Source organism: Pezoporus occidentalis, unplaced genomic scaffold (assembly GCF_034315485.1).
Source record: "Pezoporus occidentalis ecotype Australia unplaced genomic scaffold, CSIRO_AGI_Poc_V1 ctg103, whole genome shotgun sequence".
Taxonomy (NCBI): Eukaryota; Metazoa; Chordata; class Aves; order Psittaciformes; family Psittacidae; genus Pezoporus; species Pezoporus occidentalis.
The window spans coordinates 2,260,339-2,287,033 of NW_026912812.1; the positions used below are offsets into that span (position 1 = coordinate 2,260,339).

Sequence of the window (26,695 nt, forward strand, 5' to 3'; positions counted from 1 at the left end):
GTTTTAATGGATTCACCTCATTGTACTCAAAGCAATTGTTCTTCTCCAACTTGAATTTTGCTGCTGTTATTTCAGATTTGAGGTAGGGTGCATGGACCCTTCAAGCCTATTTTTTTCCAACCATACTAGTTAGTCTAGTAAAAGATATCCCCTATCTTGTTTGTACTTAGACTCCGACAGCCACAGTGACACTTAACTAAGAGAAAAGAGTTTTAGAACAACGAAGATTAAATGGATGTGCTGTACGATTAAAATGCTAAAATAACAGAACATGGAATTGCAATTGCACTTTTTAACATCTTCAATCAGGGAAACTTAGGCTCATTAAAACACTGCATAATATCATGGGGAAAAAAAAAGGTAGAAGAGGGAGTTTGGGAGAATACTACATGTTTAAGAATTCAGGTGGAGAGCCAATGTAGTTTCCTGTCTAAATGGTTGCTTAAATTTAGGTTGTTTCATTTACAAGTGTAAGTAATTATAATTAATTTATAAACATTGCTCTACTTCCTAGAAGTCACATTACTAATGCAAATAACCTTCTGCTTTTGAAATTTCCAGGGCAATAAACTTGTGGTTTGTTTTTTTTTTTAAATGCATGTGTCTTCATAACTATTTTACACACAGAACCATGACATATTTTAAACAATACATATGCATATGCACCCCTTGTTCTGACAAGCAATATATTCTACTCTTTCTGGGAGAACTGCACCAGCAGCACATGATATCCAGAGGTCTCATCACACAGAAGAGTTCTACATGTTTCTCTGCGGGACAGATCTACACCATTGCCACCAGTTGCCTTTGAGACACTAAAAACCTTCCACTCTCCTACCAAAGCCCAGAGAAATGGGATGAAGGCAACCCGTAAGAGCAGGCAAAGGCAGATGTCCCCTAGAGGGGCATTTTAGAAATAGGAAAGACAAGGGGTTTCTGTATCATTTGTTGTCCTCAGGTGTGTATTTTCTCTAACATTTTTGCTTCACCTGTTATTTAAAGTTCACTCCTCCTTGCCTATCTAAGTCCCTGTAAAATCCTCCCTGCAGAAGCAGTCACTGCCCTTGTTTCTCTGTGTGCCAAAGCCACTGACTTACACAGCTACACAGCAATGTTTCCATATGCATGATTTCAGCTAAGGGGGAAGGCTTTTCCTGGACAGTGGTTAGCAGGTTTTTAAGTCTCTGATGCCATTTGTCTTCAACTGCTGGTGCTCACAAATATCTCCAAGGCAAGAGATCCCAGCCATTCTCTGTCACTTTGTATTACAGATTAGTATTCTTTGAGTATTGCCCACCTGTGGTGTTGGGGACATGGGGGAGGGATAGGGCTTCACCCCATCACACTTAATTGCTCCTTCCCTAATTTTCAGTTCATCAGCAGATATAGCAAGATGGCAGACACTAACACTCAATAATTTACTTGGATAGAAAAAAATTAAATACACAATATAAGCACAGATCCCAGTGGGACCCTCCTCTAAATATCCCATGCTCTGTCTAGGCACCAGTAGCTTCTTCAGCAGATAATGTCTGTGCTCCAGTATGTTCCTTATTCATGGCCCATTTCCTAACTTTGCTGTCAAGATGAGCAGCTGCAAAAATGCTGATAAAGGAGAATTAAAGAGAGTTTATTTCTATTTTCTGGGTTTTGGTTGGTTGGTTGGTTTAGGTTTAAAATTAAATTATTCCATGATTCCTTTTTTGTAGCCACCTTTATGAGACTTTCTGTTCTGACATCTACTTAAAATGCTAGGATTTTTATTTCATCTTTCAGAGGGTAAGATCTCCTTGCTTTGTTCTTACTTAAAAGCTCTGGAAGGACAGTTTTATTTGAATAACTGCGTATCTGAAGTTTCAGGTCACAAAGAAGTTTCTCTGCTAAGACTCACTCCGTGTTTGATTTCAGCATGAAAAACCCCACTAATTAGACAGAAAGGGTATTTCACCAGTATACAACCTTTGTGAGAAGTGGTTTTGACAGGGTCTAAAAGATACAAAGATGCATCTTACCTCCCAGGTCAGAGACAGCCGGCTGACAGATGAAGTATTGAGACCCATAACAATAGCGAAGAATGAATTCAGATTTCTTTGGGCTTTACAGCTGTGGAATAAAAATATGAATGTTGTATTCTCATTTTTTGTACTCAGAATTAGAGATCAATGGAAAGCACAGGTATCCTAGGTTACTGAGTCTCATTTCAACCCTCAGCACTAACATACAATCTTCTTCCACATAATGAACTCATTAAATGTCCTCTCATGACCACCTGCAGTCTAGGCGAGGGGGTCTTTAAGAAGTTTTTTAGCAAATGTTCTACTGTCTCATCAACCCTGTTGTTGGCAGTTGTTTTTTTTTCCCTTTGCTGTCAAAAGTAATTTTCCCTTTTCAATGTTCAAGTTACTCTCAGCTATCCTTTACCATACAGAATAATTGACCTCTATTCTGTTGTATTATAAATATTTTCATCCCCTTTTTTCATCTTCTCTATAAATTGCACATCATCAGTTCCTTCAATTCTCTCTGTGGTCATGACCTGCAATCTACTTTTCCATATTGTTATTATCTTTCATTGAATTCTTCTAATTTATTTTAACTTTTCTTCCATGTGTTTCCTTCTTACCAAGGAGATGTAGTGAGACAGTGGGGAGAGAAGGAGAAACCTAATTACTGGTTTGGCTCTAAGTTCTCACACCTTTCTTCTGTGCAAGTGTAAAACAAATAGCAAATTATTTATTTGGAACAGCATCACACTTTGTCCTTGCCTTTAATTTGTCATCTACTATCACAAAAGGACCTCTGTTACAGTACTGTTCTTTACCATCATGCATTTATTTCTTCAGCTCAGTATTAGCATTCCCTAGCTGAATTACTTTGCATCTATCTAAATTAAATCTTATCCTACTGTTGTTTGCACATGCCGTTAGACTCCTCAGATCATTCTTTTTTTTTCCTATTATCCACAGCATTTGCAATCCCTCATCACTTCTATTGTCTAAAAATTTGATTAATGTTCAATTCACATATCCCTATAAATCAGTTGCAGTTAGCACTGGTCCCAATATATGTCCCTACAGAATTTGCTTGATACCTCTATGTTGTGACATTTTACTATATACAATCAGACCCTGGTTATTTCTAGATAATTAGGATATTTGAAATCCTGAAATATTGAGTCCTTTTCAAACAAGATTCCCCTTTTTCTTGCAGGTTCTTGAAGATCACAATAAACATATGTGTGCATCTCTGTGTGAGTGAGAATCCTCTTTGAAGATAATTTTACATACAAACGAATCCACTGCCTTAACTGGGATTTATCAGAGAAAAGCACATGCCAAGGCATTAGTCTGGAAATTTTCCAGCGCTTCTTACAAGTTTTATAACAATTGCACTCATTGCTTTGTACTATCTTGAGACTGTATTTCTCACCTCATTTCAGCTGTCCTAATCATAACGTTGTTGCTCAGACCCCTTCTATCATTCAAGTCAGACAGGTCCCAAATGTAATTCATTTTAAAACAAAAAAGGTGTCCAACACAGCTCAAATAAACTGTCTGTTGGGTGGGCCCATTTCACACAAAGAACTGTAGAGAGAAGGCACGTCTTTTCAAGTCAGCCACTGCTTGGCAAGAGAGAAGGCTGCTGTTACAATCCATTTATTTTAACCCTTCATGACCTGTTTCTCTAACTCCTCAAAATGTTAATTTCTAACAACACGCTGATTTATTTTCTTTATTAAATCACTTGTTTTCTATTTTAGACTAGCTCATCAATGGGAGAGTATGCCTCTGTGTTTCACAAACTCCATCTCCCTTTTATGTACTGACACACTTATGTAAAAGCCTTCATCTTTTTACATATTCTTCAGCAGTAAAGTACACAAACATTCAGCATGAGGTGTTAGTCCTGGTGCTTTCCTGACAAGCTGAGAGTCATAGACAATGATTCCTGGCCAAATCTGGAAGCAGAGAACAGGAAGCAGCGAGAGCTGCTCACAGCTCCCTACCTCTCTGCCTTAGTCAAAACCAAAATAGCAGGGCTTCTTAGCTTGTGCCTCATGATGAGAGTCCTGTGCTAAGCACACCTTCCTTCTACTCTAATTGTTCCTCTTCTATCAGCTCTTCCAGAATTGGTAAAATATGATAATGTCTTCTTTTAGAAAGCTGCTTTTCTGATTACAAAAGATCCCAAGCAAACCACATACCCACTTATTTGTGTATCGATTATTTCATCATCTATAGGCTACAATGATGCAATGCATTGGGAAAGCCAGTCTGCTGTTTATTGACAACTGTATTTAGTCTCCATAGCTTTGGCTTTTCACTTAACAGAGATGGGATTCAAATAAAGCCACATTTTAGCCTGGTAACGAATGTATCTCTATTCATGTGGAATAGACATGAAGCTTTTCCTGGAATGCAAATTAATGCTACTGTGGTGCAAGCAAGACACACAGAACTAACCAATGTTGACATAATTTGACCAAACTTGTCCATTGATAAGGCAGAAAATGAACCATATGGATACCATACAACTTGCAATCTAAATCAAATCACATTTATGAGTTACACTAGATTAGATTAGAAGAATTCATTTCACCAAAGGCACTGCTTCAGCAGAGAACACTCTTTTGTATGTAACTGCCTTGCAAATTAAATCAATTCAGTCGATGAAGAGAACAAATTATACATTTTCCATGAACATGCACATTCAAATATTGCAGAAGACTTACAAGTGGAAAGAGAGGCAAGGAGAATGGTTGCACATATTTAAACTGCTCCATTTCCCTGGTTACTAAAATAAGAGTGATTACAGAGAAAAGAACTCTCTGTGTATAGTATATATTTTTATTCTGTTCCAAGGCATAGAAGAAATGCCAACACTATTTAGTAGCAGCACAAGAATATACTATCAAACTTAATTAATAAAGACCCTCACCTCCAATAAATTAATGAGTAGTCCAGAGAAGACTGCATAGGGCAACAGCTTATTGTAGCTAGTTTCCTCTAACAGAATATTTTTGGTTTCCATGTAGTCTTTGGTGAATAACAGTGTTGCTGCTCAAATAGTTACGTAATATGGTCCTCAGGTTATCTCTGCTAAGAAAGAAGGTATCTGCACCACCAGTTGATCCTGCAGATACAGTGGCTAAGTTGCCGGGGAAGACTTAAGCAGCATATATTCTGCCATGTCTAGTTTTGGCCAGTATTTGTTGTTTATGGACTGTTTTATCTAGGTGTGCTTACAACACTATTAAAACACAAGGTGACAAATCAGTTTGCTTTCTTTGCTTTTGCACCTACTCCCACCAAACAAAGGATGTGAATTCAAGGATTTTTGTTGCTTTGCAATGTTAGCAACTTACTGGGCAGCAATCTTGATGAACTTTTTGACTAGCTGTACACGTTTGCAGAGCTGGCTGCAGAGCAGTATCTCAGTGGCAACCCAAAGCTGGACCTCGTTGCATCTTTGAAGCAGAAGACTGAGATTCTCAGTGTTTTCAGTACTGCCCTGTCTGCTGAATGTGAAGTATATCAGCTCTTGCTGGAAGACATTGACAACATTATTATGGATATAAAAATAATTGAATGTAAATTAATTACAAATTATTTAGAACTGTGTTTTTGAAACAAGACTTGGGTATAAATGGTGATCAAGGAAAGCATATAATGAGAAGCAAGGGAATTTCCCCTTCATTTTCTCAGAAAGACAATATGCTTTTCAGTGAATGGTATTTTTAAGTGACATTTTGTGCTGTTAACTGTGTATTTTACTCAGCAGCTCACACCAGAACCTATAAAAGTCATCGAAACAACCCACTGGGCAATAAAGTGGGCCATTATCCCATTTTATAAAGCCTACCCAGTACTTTTTATCTCACTGAAGCCTAACAAGAATAATAATGTGACCATCTAAATTACTGAAATGGTGATTTTTTTTTTTATTTTTTTTATTTTGTGGTTAAAGTGATATCAAGTACACCTATTTGTGGAGTCCTATATTTACTGGAACATTATCCAGTGCAAAAGACAATTGGCATATGCAACATATTCATACAGGCCAGTTTTAGAAAATAACCATGCTCTTCTACTCTCTTTAGGCAAATCTCAATAAAACCCACCAGATACACAGGGAACATAAGAGTTGCCCCAGTACAGGGAAGTTACAAACTTTTCACAGTTTTTTTCCTTTTCAGTGTCATGGATTGCAACTCATCTCTTGGACCTGACTCAATACCACCACTGAGAGCTGCCAAATCATTCTGTCATGATGGTGAACTGAACATCAAGGAATACCAGTGCTCTAAAATGCACCACAATGCTGCATGACCGTAACATACCTGGAGGCATTTCTTACCTCATGAATTGCATTGAAGAGGCTCCAGTCAAAGTTTGTTAGTTCTAAGGCAAGATCCCAGGTGTTGATTCCCAAAATTCTTACAGACCTTTGCTGCAATTCCTCATTTTCACCAAATGGGTGCTAAATCAAGAGCAAAGAATCCTTAGCAGATTCTAAAAGTTCTGCAGTGAAAGAGCTACAGGACCAAGGTACAAAACAGAGCTGAGTAAGTAATCTTCTCTAAGTGCACTCCTGAGGGATTTTCCCCAAACTAATCAAAATCAAGAGTTACAGCCTATTTAATAAATAGCTTGAAACAGAAAATGGGTCAATAGGATCAACGATTTGCTAGTGGATTAGGCCTTCTCCCTCTCTCTCTAAACCTGACCAAGCAGCCAGCATAATGAAAATCAAATCCCCAAAACATTCAGAAAACAAAATCTGAATTAAGACACCAGAAAATTTTTGTATTGTAAGATAAAGGAATCATTCTGCAAACACACTGGATTTAGAATAAATACACATAACTTGCCTGCCAATCCACCTTTACAAATAACATAAATACATACATTTTATGATTAATCTTCTCCAAATATAATCACCAAACACTAAAGTACTGTGGGTCCAGATTCATTAAAGTTACTTAGCATATTACTGTGAAATGCACTGGCACTCCCGGTGTTAAGGATCATTTGACATTTCCTTTATTTTCTTGGATTTTCAAAAGTTTGCATTTCTCTTGCATTTTTTTTTTTTTTTTTTTTACCTTGTTAGGCTGAAACTTGGCACATGAACCATCTGCCACGATAAAAGATTACTCTTACCAGTTAAGCCATTACTTTGATGCTGTATGTCTGACAGTTACAAGTTTTGTGAATTTTATTATGTAACTAATGAAACTAGATTGGCTGTCACCCATCTGTGCTGGAAACCTTCCCTTGATATCCTCATTTTTGGAGGTGGCTAGAATGCCGGAGATAATGAGGATGACAGATTACAATGATAGCAGCATGTCAGCTCTTCAGTGCACATTGATCCAACAAAATGTAAATAGACATTTCTCATCCCTAGGATAAATGCATATAATCTTAGTGGTAGTGACAACACAGAAGTCAGCTGCAATACCATCCCTGCACTTTCCTTGGAACATCTGCATAACTAGCAGAAAACTATTGAAAGAGTAATTGTTTGAGTGCCTGACTGCTCCTGCCTCACTGAGGTTTTGGGAAATCATGGTCAGAGAGAATATGCAATCCTGGTTTCTGAGGACAGAGAGAATGAGAGAGACCTGCTCCCTTCAATCTGCTCTCCTCTCCAGCACCAGCGGGAGGATGGGAAGACAACACAGACAGAAGGAAGGGAAGAGGACATACCACCAGTGATATATGCCAGCCACAGACTGCCCATGTGGCTGCCACAGCACTGGGGTTGCACTGATGTCCAGTAATTTTGGTAGAACTCACACAACAACCATATTTACAAATAGCAATTCCATGGAGTTTGTCCATCACCTTGTATGATTATGTACTGGCCACTTTAAGTGTTATAAAGGCACAAGGGAGATTTGGGGGGGGGGGGGGGAGGAAGGAAAGAAAGAAAAAAAACTCACACAGGCCCTGAATAACCCTCATCCCATCCATTTCTGTACAAACACAAGTCAGCTTTTCCAGGCTGATGTAGATTGAAAGATTTAAGCCGTACAGAATCTTTGGTCTACATGAAATTGGTAAACAAATTCCATTACTGTTCAATCAAATAAGTGCTGTTAATGCATGATACTTTTTATAGAGCAGCTCACTAAGCTTTACTAAGGAAGCAAAAAATAAATTCTGCATTGAAAAAGCCCTCTTGAGTTAGACAAATAAAAACTGGGAGGTAAACAATACAGATTCTTACCAAAGAATCAGTCAGATCTTTCCGGTAGACAAACATACGACTGGATGAATCCAAAGATTTTGAGATAGCCAAGTCATTTGGCTGTAGCTCATGTTTTTCTGTAAAAACAGAAAACAAAACACAAAAGCTACAGACAAGGTGTAAAAGCTGTATATAAATATGAGAAAAACATTACAAATGTGTCTGTGCAGCCACATCAAGTTCTTAAAATGTAACTACGCATCAGATCCACTCCCTGTGGAGACCATTATCTCCACACTATTTCAGGCACAATAAAGGAAAGATGTCTCTGATGCTGGACTAGAGCACAAAACCTTCCAGCATCTGCTTTCAAAGTGTACTTCGTATCGGATAGAAGAGAAAGAAACGCTTGAACCCCCATTCTAACCTCCTATACATTACAGAACATTCAATTTCAACCCAGTGTAGCTACTGTACATGTACAGACTTTTGTCGGAACAAACTGTTTCGGCCTCCAGAGACTGAGCTGTTGTGTATCATTAGCAGACAAGAGCAGGAGTGAAGATGTAGCTACAGTCATTCGACGGGAAAAGAAGTTTGAAGTGTTTCAGCGCCATGAAACTCATCCCACAGAGCAGGGCTGAAGAGTCCTTTACAGTACAGTATTTACAAAACAAAAGCAAAGAGAAAAGACTCTTCCACTTCAGAGTAGTGGTTCAGTTCTGGGCAATCTTGGATGCACCAGAGAAAGGTGTTGGGAAAAATAAAGCAAAAAAGTAAAGCAGAACACAGCTAAAATCTGCCCTAGGAAAACTGCCTCTTCCTGCAGGCTCCAAGACCTGACACATGAGGTTTGATTACAGTAACTGTATTATGGAGACCCAAAATCACTACAGTCATGTTGACAGCTACCTTGGACTTCACATTGCCCATGACAGAGGAGTAGGACCAGGAAGAGTCTGAGAGCCAAACATCATTTCAGACTGTTTTGCCTCTTATCCATGTTCACACTGACACCAGATACATTTATGCTGAACTACCAGTATGCTTTTTCAAGGTAATTTTGAACAAAAAGAGCTTGCTTGTTCATTTCAGGAGTACAATAAAAATGTATTCTCCAGTGCTCACACTGCTGCCCTCCAAGTGGATGGCAGATGACAGTTCTGAGTCATGCAAACACAACAAAAATACCAAGGAAAAAAAGAGAAAAGCATGGCAGGCTCATGTATTATCACTTGCAGCACAGGACTGACAATGCTAAGAACAAAGATACCAAAATTGTGTTATCTCAAATTAATTCAGGTAACATGACTAGCATTTTAAGGGTTACAGTGCTCATGAACAAATGACAATCCTATATTGTACCTCTATTTTAACAATTATTTCTTATTGAACAGCCACATGGCAAGCACTTCTATTCTGTAGCTTTCTTGGGAATCAGTGTGGTCTAAAGATAATAGTGTGTTTCATTATTTATGAATTGTTGGTTTTCTTTAGCTAAGTAGGCAGTTAGCACCAGATTTATTGCTATCAGAGCAAAACTTGCTCTGCTCTTGAACAGGAGCACAAGACCTGAAAAACAACAGCAGCCCAGTGATTTTGCAGTGCTGTAAAATGCACTGGAATGGGCACACACAAAGGTAAAATGGGTATGTCTGTAAAAGATTATTGCTCAGCTGGCCAGGACATCTACATGTAATGCTCCTCTGTGACTGCTCCGTGCCCAGCCTTTCCATAGCCAGAGTAGGGCACCATTTTTCAGCCACCCACACTGATGCCCTGGAAAAAAATGGTTATTTAACTGAGCTCAGTGTAGGGGAGAAAAATGTGACCTTCCACTTCTGAATCAAATAAATACACAGTACAACCCAGCATTTGTGTATAGTTAATTTAACTAGACTGACTAAGAAGTAGCGAAGGTGCATCTTTTGCCCCAGGGGATTGACACCATTATCTGAGAACACAGCCAAGTATTCTACACTCTTAGTCCCTTTTTGTAGATTCAGCTTCTCATTTCTATGTGCCTAGTTAAATTGCTTTCTTTATATACTCTAAGAGCCAAAAGATACCACAATGAGCAAAACAATTTCAAAGAGCTTGAGACCTGCCAGACCCCAAGGAAATGCGTGGGGGTTTGGCTGGTCCTTAGTATCAGCCTACAATCAGTCTGGTTTTCCTTAAAAAAGACAATAAGCTTTTCTGTTCAATGAGAAGCACTAAAATAATAAGCAAAAAATGCCAGTTGTAAGCAAAACTGCTTACAAAATATTGCTTAGATTGCTCTTGGTATCTCAGCCGTGCAAATACATGTCTCCCCCCTTTCTGCTAGGAATATTCATTACTCACATTGTAAATGAGTAAACAGACACACATATAGTATTTGCTATTCCCTTTTGCATTTTTAAAGCAAACCATGCCTCATCACCTTCCAAATTAATTTAAATATGAAAGTAGGAGATTTATCTGTGGGGAACAAATAAAATCTTGCAATACTGCTGGAGATTGAAAGTCTGCACTCCTTTCTGAGCAAGGGGATGCCGTATCCAATGGTACCAAAGAATGAGCTGTTGCCATGGAAATGACTCTCTGGGAAGCAGCTCCTCATTGTTCCTGTGGTCACCCAGCTGTGGGCCTGCACAGGAACAGCTGTACCCTTGCACCAGAAAGTGTCACCCCTCCCCTACATGATGCACTAAAAGGTAAGTAATCAGATGAAGGGGGGTTATTTACCACCAGAGAATGTGACCGTCACCAGCACCAGCTCTTCCTCCACGTACTGGATCTTTTCTGCTACAATCTTCAGTATGTCTAGAGCTGAAGTGGATACTTGAGCTTTCACACTGACATAGGAGTGTTCTGTTATATACACACGGCAGAAAACTGCACAAAGGAAGAAAGACACATTCAGCATTAGACAGAGACATCTGACAGAGCAGGGAGAATCTTGCAGACCAAACCCTGGCAATGCCTTGGCTGCCTGGCTACTGCAGCTCCTCACCCTGGGAAAGGAGAGAGGCAAGAAAATGGAAATGGAGACCCCACCATGAGGATCTATTATGGACACCCTCCTCTACTGCCTATCATCTTTCCAAACCCAGCTGTTGCCATATTTTCTCCCTTCCTTTTAGGTTCAGATAAATCACCATCCTTTCAATACATTTCATATCCGCTGCAGAAATTATTTTGGACCTCCACTTCCACCTGGAACAAGAGGCTTCACAAGAACCACTCTCCCTGATTTTCAGCCTCCCCAATCTTCAACTGCTCCTGCTACCTTATCTGGCTAGACGTCTAAACTACTTTCATTGCCAGTGTATTTTAGCACCAGTAGAGGCTGCCCAAATAGCAATGCAATTAGTTTTGACAACTCTTTCCCTGAATCACTTGCAGCACATATAAAAGAAACCGATTTGAAGAAATTCTCTGGGTTCATCACTTCCACTGAAGAGCATGAGTAGGTTAGGCTCTCTGGAAGGAAGATTCCCAGCAGCAATGCTGTGGTCAGCTCAGCTAGTCCTTGTTTCTGTTACAAAAAGGATGTACGCTCTCTCTGCTTGCCAGAATTTTGTGTTTACACCTTTTACTGAGTTTGCTGTAGCCAGTTCTTTGAAATACAGCTGCCATAATGTCCCGGGTTCAGCAGTAGCAGTTATTTTTTCTCCTTCTTAGTAGCTGCTGCAGTGCTGTGGTTTTGACTTTGTTAAGCAGTTAAACAGAGTCGGGTTTGGGTTGTCTGAGGTTAGATGATGATACAGGAGGACCAAGAGATTTTCCCCAAGGCTGGACAGTCATGAGTGGCAGGGTGTGTGGGACAGTATGGGCCAGTATCTAGGCCACTGGGCCCCTCCAGTGCTTTGGAAGCGTCGGAGATGGAAGGCAGCTGTATGGAGTCCCCAACGACAAGTTGCAGAAACTGCTGAAGCGGAGGGTGAATTATTTTGAGCCTGGTGGGCCTGTGACACTTCAGGCCATCAGGGCAGAGATACAACATAAAGATGGACTCATGATCGAGGGGTGGACTTAGCAATGGACACTACTGCCCAGGTTATTCATGAGGGTGAACACTGCACACAGCCTCTCCTGCTCTGAAAGACTGTTACAAAAGATGGAACCTGACATCATGGACCAAATGGACTCAGCAGCTTTACAGAGATTGGTCCATGCACTAAGGAATGATACCTGTGTGGATGTATATGTGTGTGGATGTATATATATATATATATATATATATATATATGTATATATGTAAGAGCAATGGTATATTGAAAATGTGGCATCTGAGCATGACGTGAATGGTATGGAATAAGGGGTGAATACTGTGCTGGGTTCAGCAGTAGCAGTTATTTTTTCTCCTTCTTGGTAGCTGGTGCAGCGCTGTGGTTTTGACTTTTGGCCTGGGAACAGCACTGACAACACCCATGTTTTTAGTTACTGCTCAAATGTTTAGTCTGACCAAGGACTTTCTGAATCTCATGCTCTGCCAGGGAGGAGGGGAAGCCAGGAGGAAGCAGAGACAGGAAACCTGTCCCAAACTAGCCAAAGAGGTATTCCATACCACAGCACGTCATGCCCCATATATAAACTGGGGGCAGTTACCCAGAAGGGCTAGCTCTCTGCTCAGGTCGGTCAAGCTATCGGTTGGGTTGGGTATCAGCAGGTGGTGAGTGGTTGTATTCTCTTCCCTTGTTATTTCCCTTATCATTATTATTATTGGTGGCAGCAGTAGTGGTTTGTGTTATACCTCAGTTACTGGACTGTTCTTATCTCAACCCGTGGAAGTTATATTCTTTAAATTCTCCTCCCCATCCGTCTGTGAGCTGGGGGAGGGAAAAAGGCCGGGGGGGAATGAGAGAGAGACTGTGTGGCTGACTGGGTTTAAACCATGACACATAATTAAAAGGGAAGAAACAGGGCTGCAGACTTGCATAAATATTTCAATGATTATACCTGATAATAAGAATTGCCAGAACTTTTGATTTCATATTTACTTCAGTGCTTAATTAAACTTTAAATTTCTTTCTACTCTAGCACTTCTTACTGCAATAAAGCTGCTACCATACAGGTATAAGACAAAACTTCTCTTGTCCAAAAGTGCTGGGTTTTAATTTATTTTTATTGACAGATGTATGTAGTTCTGTGCTTGTCCTACAAATCTTCATGGCTTCAGGGCACTTTCATTAATGGAGACCATGCAAGAAGCAGTTAAAAACTCTATTCTCAAGAATATCTTTCTTTTTTTGTATTGTAGTAAAGAAGAAATGCAGATGATAAGGAAGAAAGAACTTAACATATGGCCTTGGGGAAGAAAAGTAATTTGATTTTATAATGTTTTCTTAACCTGCCTCTGCTGACAGACAGTAAATCAGATGCTCATCCTATGGCAGATTCTCTCTTCAGAATGGTTATAACTCATGAAAAGAGAGAGACATCAAACTGCACACTAAATTACTAGGTAGAAAAACAAATTTTAAGAACACTGACAGAATGTCCTGGGTTCAGCAGTAGCAGTCATGTTTCTCCTTCTTGGTAGCTGGTGCAGTGCTGTGTTTTGACTTTCGGCCTGGGAACAGAGCTGATAACAAGGATGTTTTGGTTTGGCCAAGGACTTTGTGAGCCTCATGCTCTGCCAGGGAGGAGGGGAAGCCAGAAGGAAGCAGAGACAGGACACCTGACCCAAACTGACCAAAAAGGTATTCCATACCACAGCACGTCATGCCCAGGAAGTAACTGGGAGTTAGCCGGAAGGGCTGGGAGACTGCAGGGTTGGAGGAGGTATGGGTCAGTGCTTGGTCAGGCTTGGGGGGTGAGTTATCGGTTGGCTGGTGGTGAGGTGATGTATTCTCTTCCCTTGTTATTTCCTTTATCATTATTATCACTGGTGATAGCAGTAGTGATTTGTGTTATACCTTAGTTACTAAACTGTTCTTATCTCAACCCATGGGAGTTGCATTCTTTTTGACTCTCCGTCCCTCCGGGAGCAGGGGGAGGGCAAGAAGTGGGGGGAAGTGAGTGAACGAATTGCCTGACTGGGTTTAAACCACGACACAGGAATATTCAGACTCCATGTTCAGTGTGCAACACAACTTGCTTACAGTGAGTTTGAAATCTCATCCTCTCTGTCATTTATGAGGGAATGATGGCAGCAATGTTCCTTTATATCCTTTGTTTAACGTGGATATTTAACAACTGGATGCGCTGCCAACACTCTTGGGAAGCACACAGTTCAACTATAGGGCTGCTGGAACAACCAGACAGGACAAAACCCCCTTGAGATACCACATCATTGTCAAACCCCTGCAGAGTAAGAAGCAGGAAGCTAACTCTACACAGTCAAATCTTCTTCTGTAGCCTTGAGGTGCTGTTCAGAAGTTGCATGGAAGTTAAAGAAAAAAAAAAAATTACATTATGGGCAGCCCTTGAGAAACAATTTCCCAGTTTTGGAGTTTTTTCTCCACTCTTTCAATCATACTTACTTTCTTCTGTTTCATTCATGGTTCCCCTGTGCTGCAGCCAGTTCTCCTTTAGACTGAACGGGTGGAAAAAGGTTTTATTCTGTAAGGGAGTGGAAGAGAGAAAAAAAAAAAAAGAGAGACAACACTGACTCTTTGCATCCCTGCCCTTTACAATTCACAGAACACAGTATTCAGCCTATATGTCTGGCCTAAAAGGTTTCTGTATAGGAAATCCACACACCCTTTTTTGGATCAGTAAACTAGGAGTTGCCTTACTAAATAATGGCCAAGGTGGGATTTTGTTTTGGAGGAAGCAGGACACGCCAAGCCTAAGCAGCAGGCATAATTCAAGGCTCTCTGTAGTCATGTTCAAAGCCCATTTCTTATATACACTTACATACATTTTCTATGTACCAATCAGCCTATTTAGCAATTTCACTACAATCTCATGTTCTGCCTTCCACATTTCCGTAGCAACATTTTAAGCTTATTACACGCTTCAGCCCTGTAAATTTTATGAGCACAGCAATTCACTTCTGTGCAGTTTGTACACCAGCTTTCTCCTTCTGCATTTTCTCCCTCCAGTTAAATAGACAGATTTATGTTCCGCTCTTTCTTTCTCTTTCTCTGTCACAACAAATCCCCCCTTTGCTCTGTCTACTTGATATCCATGTCAATGCCTATGCTCAGCCTGGTTTGTCCAGATTACTACATCTCTCCAGCCCAGTGGGGAACTCACTCGCAGGCCTCCCCTGAATTCTGACATCTCAGAGCATCATGTTAAGATGCTAAACTGTCATAGGTTAGCTCATATAGCTGATATTCAGGCTCCAATGGCAGAAAATAAACATTCCTTATGTAATATTGAGGGTCTAACCTCACTGATGTATCCTGTCATATTTTTGGCCACCTGTCATTTTCAGTGGAGAAGCCAAGAAAAGAGAGGGAAGTGGACAGAGGGGAAGAAAGTGCGATAAGAAGTTATCTTTCAACCAGCAACAATCAGGTTTGCATTACCTTTCGGTGAGGTGAATACTCATCTACAGTGCTGAAACAAAAAGGAAAAGCCAGATTATTCTCTCCAGCCAAAGCCTAGGAAAATTAAGTTTTAGCTGTTATAAAGTTTACATCAGAAAGCTTTTATTATTAAATAGTCACCACAGACTGGCTGCAGAGCTCCTTCAGGGAAAATTAAGGGTGTATGGCCTAGCCGGAAAACTTTTCTGTGACTTGCACAATGGATGTAGTGAAGAACAACGCTGCCAGCCTGTGAGCTGCTGGAGAACATGGACGCAGCTCAGGGCCCCGGGGTAAGCAATCAGGGTCACCCTCAGGGACATGGCTCTTTCCACTTCCCCAGTGCCAAACCATGGAAACAAACTCCATTTGTCTGCAAAAATTGCCAAGGAAATATATTTTACAAAACCCACCACTGTTAGTAAAATAATAACCCCAAGATGACTACTGCAAGAGATTTGCTTCTCAGTACCACAGACTGCAGAGAGAAAATGAGAATTAAGGTACCATCTGAAGTCACAGACTCAGCTTCTGAGGGAAATTTTGCCATCTTTTGCTCAAAATATCACTCTACTTGCAAGTCATCCCAACCAAAACAGATAGAAGTGACTGTTGAAACACACACCACTCAACAAACATCAGAGAAGATTGAATAATCTAGCTTTAGTTTAAAGAAGAGATTGTTTGTAAAAATGAATATAGTACTAGTTTTACTGAATTATAGCAAGATGCCAACAAAAATAAGTTACACTCTAAGGAGACTTGATCACAAATATAATCAATACTCACTGACGACGATGCACCCCCAGAATCTTCTGGAATTCTTTCAGGTCCTTCTCAAGAACTGGATATTCATACACATCATCTAACACATTCCTGTATATTGTCTACAAAATAAAACAGTATCTGTAAACATCTGATAATTCAAACATAAATCTAAGGCACCACATCAGCAGTATAAACCAATTCAGCCACTAGCTTGCTAAAGCTAATTTCATCACTATATTTATGCAAGGGCTATAAGGACAGAATGTTCCTGTTAAAACTTCTAGACTGATCCATATTCAGCTTGCCTTTGGAGAAACAATCTTTATAAGATCAACAAGCAAGAAGGCAAAATGTTAAAATTTTTGACTACACACACAAAGATTTAAAACAACACTTGTGGCTGTTACAGGAAATCTAGGTTAGGTCAGAAGAAAACATTCTGAAGCTTGAGAACAGACCACACCATGATCACCTATCCAAAATTATAACAAACAGGTTAATTTTATTACGACTTTTAAAATGGAGAATTTTCTCATTCACTTTTCTTCATGTTTGCATGCATTTTAAATTTAGTTGATATCTCTCAGAAACAACTATCAATATAATCCTCATTGTAAGCCATGAAACGCACTACCTCAGACAAAAGGTAAATAAATAAGTTTTTATGATTGAAATTGTAGGAAGTATTGTCTCTATACTTTTTCAGAATCTGTGCATAGATCCTTCTCCTTCCCTTCCAAGAAAATGAGGATCATATGTATGAGCTGAATCATCAGGTTTTTTTGGTCCAATTAACATGCTTACATTCATAAAGTTCAGCATGAACAATTCTGGCTTACAATCCTACATATTGTTTTTGCACGTCTAACTTCAACTATCATTAACATTACTGCTGCTAAATATTGCACAGAAGCCTCAAGCAGAGAAACTGCGTGACAATACACATGGCCAGAAAAGACAAGCCCCATAACCTTAACTGATGGCTGGAATGATGTCCACTTTCCAGTATAACACTAGTGCCAAATAGCAAAATGGATTTTTGCTTCCATATGCAGTGTGTCCTACTCCAAAACCAAAACAATACCTAAAAAAATGAAGCTCAAGACTCTCCAAATTCAGTTCAATGTTTCATCCCTTTGTCTTGAGTGAAAGATTGAAAAGAACAGTTTCAGACAAAGAATCTCATTGGGAAAGATGGAAGACCCTGCATAGTCTCCTTAAATACTTTCATCTTTCAAGCAGCAAGGGGAAAACAAACAACCCCAAAAAAAACAACCAAAAAGCCCCAACCAGGTGGATCCTGGGTCAGCAACGACATGGCTATTTGTAAATTTACAGCAGAATCATAAAAGCTTTTGGAGCTCATTCAGAAAGAAGGACATAATTTCATTTATTAAAAATACATAAAGCTTTACTCCTCTTCGCGTACACCTGAAAAACACTGTGGAATAGCATTTCACTCCTCAAAGTAGCATCTCTTATAAGGACCTCAAAACTTTCTCTTCATCCACAATCCTCTGCATGCTGACTGTAGCCCCTCTTTTGGCAGACACAAACAGTGTGTCCAAGGAACCTCCACATCTTTGTCATTTTATTTCTTACCTTCACTCTCTAACTTTTCCAATTTTCTAGAAAGCATGGAGTTCTATAAGTTTCATACCTGAAAGCAATGTTTTTGACATTGAGTGTATTGACATTACAGGTCTTCTGTTCAAACTGACTATCTGTAAGGCATTCAAGGAAGACACAGGTAAATAATTTCATATTCTAGATATTGTGTATAAAATTTAAGTATGAAAAACTATAGATTTGGCTGTTGCAGCTTTTTAGACACAGTATGTTAATTAAACAGTGCTGAAATGCACCATAAAGTATTTCATTACCTTTAAAAATTGTTTTAAATGCTCATCTTCATGTAACCAGTCTTTGTAGAGAGAAGTCCACTGTGACACCAAATGCAAGACTTTTCGTTTCCTACAGGACACATCAGAGTCATCTTCTTTACCTTGGTGGCTCTTAGCACAATAGGTACAGGAGGTTAAGGAACAAATAATAAGGTCTCACTGAAAGTCAAGAATTAAGTGGCAAAAAGACTTTGCAATCATCTCACTTGCTAGTGAAAGTTTTTTTTATTATTTCTTTTTTTTTTTACTACATTCTTCAGTTTAAAATGTTTTATCTTATCCGGAGCTTTAGGAGTTTCATCAACTTTTTGGAATTAAATTCTCAGTAATAGAAATGTCAGTTCATCTCCTGTGCCAACAGGATTTTTCTCCTTTATAGATTAGAGGGGCGAGCCTATAAAAGTAAAATCAATTCAACAGGAAGTATACAACGTTGTCATATCTTTTCTGCAGAACTGGGAATGAACCTTTGTCCTGCAGACTGGTGCCAACATGAATGTCTGTGGGAAGGAGAGCATCATTAACAACAACAAAAATCCCAGGCAGAAGAAGTCAATTTCTTTTTCCCTGCACAGATTATACTATCTGAAGAAATGACACTATTAATTTAAAGGAAGAAGTGAAAGAATCCGTTTCTATCATTGTTCTCTATTCACAAAGCAGTAGCACCAAATGACAGAAGATACCCACTTTGTACATTGTTCCTGTCCCTTTGCTATTCTTTCTTTTATTAGGTCAAAAGATGATGTTTTCACTACAAAAGGTAAAGCTGAAAAAAGAAAAGAAAAAAAAAAAAGTAAATTCATTTTATAGCTACAAGTTCATTCAAACAATGATCCCCAGCGTATGGAAGTAATTGGAAAGACAAGAAAAAAAATCTTTTATCTCCGAATGCCTTAAGAATTATATACTGCATCACATGATGAAAGGAGCAGAGATTGTAAAATACTTAGAATCCATTTTTTTTCTTCACATTCTGAAATGTATTACACAAATATAGGCATTCTAAGAATCAACATATATGTCTGGATAAGTTTTAACCCCACTTCAAATGTTACTCTTTGACAGTTATAAAGGTTTATTTATCTTTAAACAAATACAGCAGACACAAGATTGCATTGTTGCTATGAGTTAGGTATCTCTTTCAACACATTTTTCAATCATTCTTGTGAAGTTAAGTATGTACATACACAAATGTGTGTGTTTTAGATGCAGGTTTATCCAGAGGCACCTTTAGCTTTGTGTTTCCTCGTATCTAACACAAAACTGTTTTACAGCAATTTAATCTCACCACCTCTTGTGGTGATGACATCAATATGGGAACAGATCCTTCCTTTCTTTCCTCCTTAGGTATCTGAAAACTGTCCAGTTTACAGTTCTTTTTTTTTTTTTTCCCAGTAAAACAATCCCAATTCTTTCAATCCTCCTTTGTAGGTCTTTTTCTCTAGGATACTGGTAATTCCAATTGCTCTCCTGAAACATCTCCTATTCATGCATTTCTTGGGGTTTGATGCCAAAATCTCAGGTGCAGTCCAACTTCTAAGCATGCCACAATAAATATTTGACAATTGTTCTCTTTTCTCACCACTTTTACACACAACCTCTAAAATAATTAAATGGGTTGTATTTCAATAACATCAATATTCAAAGAGCAAAACTAAGGCATGCAATTTACATTTGATATAAGGTTTGACAATAGATAAGCCTAGTTCTAAGCGTGTGACCTGTTAATGCAACACTTAATAAAAGGATATTGCCTCAGAAGTGCCTGACACAAGTCATCGGTCGTCATGAAGACTGTGTACGTGAGAAGGAAGTCATCCAGGAGAGTTTCTGCAGAGGAAGACAAAGAAGCCCAAGGGGCAGTAAATTAGTGAGGGGAAGAACAGAGCATCTACTCTTGTTAGCATGCATGGGAGTGATAGGACACCCATTTCTCCCTCCCCCCAAAACCAAAAAGGTCCAGAGCATACAGAATACCTCAAACTTCAAGTTTCAAACAATCAGCAGTATGTTACCACTTGAGAGATCAGATCCTTGATTTAACAAGCATATCCCCTCTTCTCAAAGAACCAACAAGCACAACTATGCACACAATAATCCAGAGTTTGGGAATCAGATTCCAGAGAAAGAGTCCTTATCACAAACACCACTTGGCTCTGCTGAATGCAATGCAACTTTGCCACCAACTAAGTTGTTCTGGAAATTCAGAAGAAAAGCTTTTAGTAATAGGAAAGAGAGAAAACTGTGATAGCCAAGTACTGTGATTAACATCTACACACAGTAGCTGAGAACCGTGAAATAAATAGACTGAAATCTTTAGCTGGTTAGTCTTGTGGGAATCGTTATAAAGTGCTGATAAGTTTTCTTTAAGATTTATTTAATTACTTTATGCGAGGTGTTTTCCTCCACCTGGTTTCTATCAGTGTTACAAAACTGGGCTGAAGATATTCATGAACAGACCATTGCTACTCACTGCAATTGTAGCACCTCAGGCTGCCAGGACAAACAGCACTGTCAATTTGGAACCCTGTGTAACTTTCTCATTCCTCATTCCTTTGCTACACCAGTTTTGGGATTTTACTGCACATAGCAAGAGGCTGGAGGACTAGGTTTGCTCTAGGATGAAGGGCTTGGGTAATCTTACAGTGATCTTAACAACCCAGTGGCAGAGCAGAGATAAGACAGACTTTTCCTGGAGGTGTGCAGCAAAATGATAAGGGCCACCCACCAGAGATTACACCAAAGGAAAATTTGTCTAAATACAGGGTTTGGGGTGTTCACCTCCTGTGAGGAGGGTCAACCACCAGGTCAGGTTGCCTAGACAGACTGCAAAATCTCCAACATCAGGTATATTCAGGGATTGCCTGGGTAAAGCTCTGAGCATCTTGATCTTATCAGACCCGTTTTGAGCAGAGTTTGAACCAGATGACTTCACAGATCCCGTCCAAGGAAATTATTCTACAGTTCTTGAACAAGTTTGCTTCCAATTTTATTAAACTATTCACATATGATGTATGATCTAGGAATGAATTTGTATTTGGTTCACAAACAACAAAATCTTTAGTTTTCTTCAAACAGGCAAGAGAATTATATTGTTCTTTTTAACCCCAAAACAAGAATGTTTGTGTTTGTATTTTTTTCTTCCCAACATGGTAATATTTTCCTCAAATTTTGTGGAGTTCCTGCTCACTGTATTTCTTTGAATTCCAGCAGATATATTATGTTCCCTTTAACAAGAAAACAGGTTTGCAACACCTGCTTTCTCAGATAAGAACAGGAACAGAGGCTGAATAATAGCAGTAACTTATTCCAGTTATATAGCAGAGAAAAAAATGCTTTACCAGTATAACTAGTTGTTAGTAGTTAGTATCAATTACTCAGTTGTAATTTAAGTGGTGGTTTACAACTGTGAAAACTACAACTACAAACGATACCTCAAATGAGAAAGATAAGGTTGAGCCCTGATTTCTGTATCCCAAGTTTCTCACTATTTGTTTGCAATCTGTTCTAGTCCAAGCTAGTCCTCGTGTACAAGCATGCAACTGAGAGCATCCCACGAGCTTTTCATGCCAAGGCTGCAATTTCACAATAATTTAGACCAATTTGAGTTACAGCTGCCTTGTACATCCTTGTCAGTGAATTATTGACCTCACAGCTGCAGTGTAGGATGGCAATAAGAATTCATCTGCACATCATTCAAAACCAGATATTATGGGGATATCACATGGATGGATAGCTACTGATATCCCACCCTGTGAGCATGGGATTCAAAATATCTCCACTGTCCTTAAAAGAAAAATAAATCTAGCTAGATCAATGTATCTAACCAGCTGATCTAGAAAAAGTCCTGACCCAAAGACAAGCAGCTAAACCCCTTGACATTCAGGATCAAAACAATTAAATTCTTTATATTTCACCAACATTGTTAAAAAATGGTGGAAAGTATTAGCTCTGCATAACAACTATATTTTGTCTCAGTAAATGAAAAGACATTGTGAACAGCTTGTTCTATATCTGAAAGGTCATCTATTCATTCTGTTGCACATCTTTTGGATGATACAGTGCAGCTATTAAAGTTCGAGGTATCACAAACATTTATTTGGAAATCACTGATCTTGGAGTCAACAACCACATTTTAGTTCTTCACTAAAATGTCACTGTGCAGTGATCCTCATGAAGTCAGAGATATTTACAACAGATTATTTCCCCAGCTTTCTGTATAGGCGATATCTGAGTTTCAGGAATACATAGCCATGTGTTCAGAAAAGAAACTGAGTACAGATGAAGCAAACCTGCAATGTTTATCAATGAAATTCTGCAACTGATTTCTTTTTTCTTCTAAATGCAAAAGAAATTCTAAGAAGAAAAGTTCATAAATTATGATTCCTGTAGCTTGTATATGGGGCTAGATCTCTTCAAATTGTCTCTGAACTTGCTTAGAAATTTAAACCCTGAAGGAAGTTTGGAACAAAAAAAAAGTCTGAATTCTACATATGGTCCATTAATAGTATCATTCACCTGTTAAATTACTTTAACAAGTAAGCAATGAAAGTGCTTTTGCTAGATTAAATATCTATTACAAGGAGACTTATATATTTATATACATAATATATATATTATGATTTTTTATATAATTTACCTAAAGACTTTACAATAATGTTCATATTTTCAAATGCCTGCACTAGCTTGTAGGTATTTCCCTGAAGTCCTACTGTTCACTGTAACTGTCTTCTGCATTTTCTTCCTAAATGCATTGTAATTTAAAATCATTCCAGAATGGTTTTTTATGCCTTAGAAAGGGCACAAAACCTGAGGGTGTAGTGATTCTTCAAAAGGAATTTGTTCAAAACAAACAATTGGACACTTCTCAGATACGCTTGGACATTAATACATGTCCACAAATAGTGATTTGCTGTTTTTAACCTGCAAACAGAGAGAAAGACAAAGTGTGAGAGAATTTATTCACATCAGATTATTCATTCTGCTACTAATGGCCACTAAGAGCAGAAAATTTGAAAGATGAAGGGCTCTAAGTGTACAATTTGGGCTGATAATTATGAACACGTCTTTACAGGGTTTTTCTGTTTAGTCACAGTTGATTTAAGAATTACGGAAGAAAAAAAGACAATTCCACTCACATCATTAATTATTTACAGTGCACCATAACCCCAGAATGGCAATGAAATACATACCTACCCCTGCTTTTAAATATCACTGTGTCCCAGTTTCTGCATTAACTTGCAGCCATCTTCCCCGTTATTCCCATAGAAAAACTTTCTTTTCTCTTTGTAGTAAACAGGGAGAATAAAATGCATAGTAATAGCTGGAAAAGAAAAGCTCAAACTGGAAGGGAAGTCTGCAAAAGCCTGTGAAGTTATGCTATATTTTTAATTCCTCTCCTTCATGAATTTCTTCAATAATTTTCTTCTAGCCATCAATCTAATTTTTCTTTGCTCCTCACAATTTTCTTTTATTTGGCTAAGCAATTATTACAAAGTATGCAGTTAGCTTGCAGCTATGGGATATTTAATATCAAAGACAATTTCAAGCATTTTAAAGCTTCATAAGGACATGCAACGGAACCATCATGAGTCCAATGGGCTCTTGTTCTTGCAGCATTTGGGGGGCAGCCCTAGGCAGTAATCTCACCACACTGAATGTGTACAAGTACCACAGGCATAAAAATAATTAAAAGGCAGGCACTGTGCTTGTTTGTCATTAAATAATCAATTTGTGTCAGGTTCTGCTGAGACAGCTTCTCATGGGCTGTGTGTGTCCCCTCCTTTCACCACGTGAAATAAGGCAGCATGGACACCAGCTTTACTGGGAGCTGCTGAGTACAGCTCATCCCATTTTTCTTCCATGTACAAGTCCTTCTGCAAGATACATTCAGGGTGGCCGAGGGATGGAAAAAGAATATATATACATGGGATGTTCTCACACACATGAATTTCTCAGGAAACATCTGGTTTCAGCTGGTAACTAAAGGACCCTACAAGAGGATAGATTTAGATTAGATATCAGGAAGAAGTTCTTCACTATGAGAGTGGTGAGACACTGGAACAGGTTGCTCTGAGAAGCTGTGGCTGCCCCACCCCTGGAAGTGTTAAGGTCAGGTTGGATGGGGCTTTGAACAACCGGGTCTAGTGGAAGGTGTCCTTGTCCACGGCAGGGGGGTTGGAACTAGACAGTCTTTAAGGTCTCTTCCAACCCAGACCATTCTATGACCCAGCAATTTGTCTGCATGAGAGGTTGTAAGTGTATTGCATGTGTAAGGTGATGATGACGATAGCAAACAGTAACGATGCATGTATTTGGTGGGGAAGGGCGATCTAGAGTCCCAGAGACAGTAAATGGTCATATATTTGGATAAACAACACACCATATATGTCCACGTACTTAAAAAATCCAGATGATTCCCTGCTGCTTTCCATGTGCCCATTTACCTCTCCAACCAGTTCATACCCTTTCTCTGAGAGGGCAACTCTGCAAATATTAGCTCAATATGATGTCACAATTGTAAACGCCAGGAGGGTAGAATGGGTTTCTTACATGGAATTAGATACCAAATTTGATTCTAAAATGGGTACCAATTACCAAGCCTTGGGTTAGAAACGAATACAGATCTGTAGAGAGAAACTGTCCGTGATGCACGTTTAACAAACTGGGACAGGCAGTACACTTTTATGGTGTTGCCAAGTCTAACACCTGTGAGCTCTTCTCAAGCATTTTCTTAAACTACCACAGTGGTACAAAGGCATCAGTGTAGCAGTTTCACATTAATAACTTCTTACATAAACATGAAAAGAGACTTAAGCTAAACAAAAGGCCTTTGTCAAATGGAGTAAAAAATTATTTTTATTAAATATATTTGAGGGCAGTTTTTTAAAAACAAATATTTCAGTTTAGCTATCACATACAACGAGCAAAGAACGAAAAGTAGGGAAATATTCCAATGTTACAGAGAGATATACTTCTCTAACTATCCACCAGGCAATTTGTATGTCCCCATACTATATACTGGTAAGCACATGCACCAACCAGTGTCTTTAAACCATCACACCTAAACAACACTGGATACACATTTACATTACAAAGATGTTCAGTGGATCAAATTGAACATACCTATTGCTCTATTGCTAATATTAGATACCCTGTCCAGCTAAGCCAGATATAATTATTCCTAATGCCAGTTTTGAGTCATTAATCCCTTTACACCCACAAGAAGAGATAACCTGAAGACAACTTCCAGTTTGTCCTGGCTTTCTGATCACCCTGTTACATCGTGTAGGAACTCCAGCAGCATGAAATATGAACAAGGGTTAGACACACATTTTTCAAACATCAATGCAAAACCTGAGGTTTGTGTCTTAATGAAATCTCTTTAGGGTTACTAAAGAAGGGGAAGGGGTTGAGAAAGAACAAGTCTGAGAAATAGACATATTTTAGACAACATTCAACAAATTCTAAAATTCTTTAGCTACACCATTCCCCTTTTGTGATTATGGCAAAAACAACATGGTGACCACATGGTCAGCTCCTGACATCCCCTTATGTTAATACACTTACCAGCATTAGCTAGAATTCCAAATTTAAAAATCACCAACAACTTCAAAATATACTCTAATTTACATTCACTGCATCATCCCTACCTTGCAGGACCAGCCACTTCTAATATTTAGTGAGGCTCATTGTCCAGAGTAATTTTAGGAAGAAAAAAATACCCAAAACACAACTGAATCCTTTGGGGTGTTTATCTTCCTGCATATGACTGAAAAACTGGGGTCAATAATGCTAACATACTTTGTGACTTCAAAGCACACACTGGAAATGATTTTTTAAAGACAATATTCACTGATGGGGTTAGCAACTGACTGCTCAGAAATAGTTAAAATTTGCATTTCTCACAGTCATCAAGAAAAGCAGCCCTATGAGATGGGGTTATAGCTGGGTAAACTGATAGATGAGCTCCCTGTGCCTGAGTAAAATGGATGCTCATTACTCACTATTCTATAGGGAACAGACATTTTCTTCTATTTTAAATATTCACTCACCTCGTTCAAATTAAACTGAGGGCTAAAGCAAAGCATTATCAAGTTTTTCAGCCTCTCAGTGCTGAAAGCTCTTAAGCTTGATAAATTCTTGTCACCTTTCTTACTCCTTTCTGTAAAATGAGAAAAATTATAATCACACCTCAAGGCAGACAATGCTACATGTAGATTTCTTGCATGTTTTGATTCACATATTACTATGCAATGCTCTGAAACCTTTCAGGAATGCAAACATAGGTCTAGAGAGTTGTAGCTGTAATGGGAAAACTGCTTGTTCTGCAGAAATGGAAAAACGATTTGAGGG

At 38.9% G+C, this 26,695-nt stretch overlaps 1 protein-coding gene across 3 annotated transcripts in view; it reads right to left on the bottom strand.

Moving 5' to 3' along the window:
• Window positions 1–26,695, bottom strand: part of RAPGEF5 (Rap guanine nucleotide exchange factor 5) — a 132,456-nt gene that overhangs the window by 16,669 nt on the left and 89,092 nt on the right. For all 3 annotated transcript variants that reach the window (XM_062616833.1, XM_062616824.1, XM_062616844.1), the window contains 10 exons: window positions 20,077–20,170; window positions 18,317–18,446; window positions 16,455–16,552; window positions 15,666–15,696; window positions 14,670–14,748; window positions 10,927–11,076; window positions 8,236–8,333; window positions 6,358–6,480; window positions 5,366–5,544; window positions 2,013–2,103 (listed from right to left, as the gene is read on the bottom strand). In XM_062616833.1, the coding sequence (XP_062472817.1) occupies window positions 2,013–2,103; window positions 5,366–5,544; window positions 6,358–6,480; window positions 8,236–8,333; window positions 10,927–11,076; window positions 14,670–14,748; window positions 15,666–15,696; window positions 16,455–16,552; window positions 18,317–18,446; window positions 20,077–20,170 (1,073 nt within the window). The remainder of the gene's footprint in view (window positions 1–2,012; window positions 2,104–5,365; window positions 5,545–6,357; window positions 6,481–8,235; window positions 8,334–10,926; window positions 11,077–14,669; window positions 14,749–15,665; window positions 15,697–16,454; window positions 16,553–18,316; window positions 18,447–20,076; window positions 20,171–26,695) is intronic.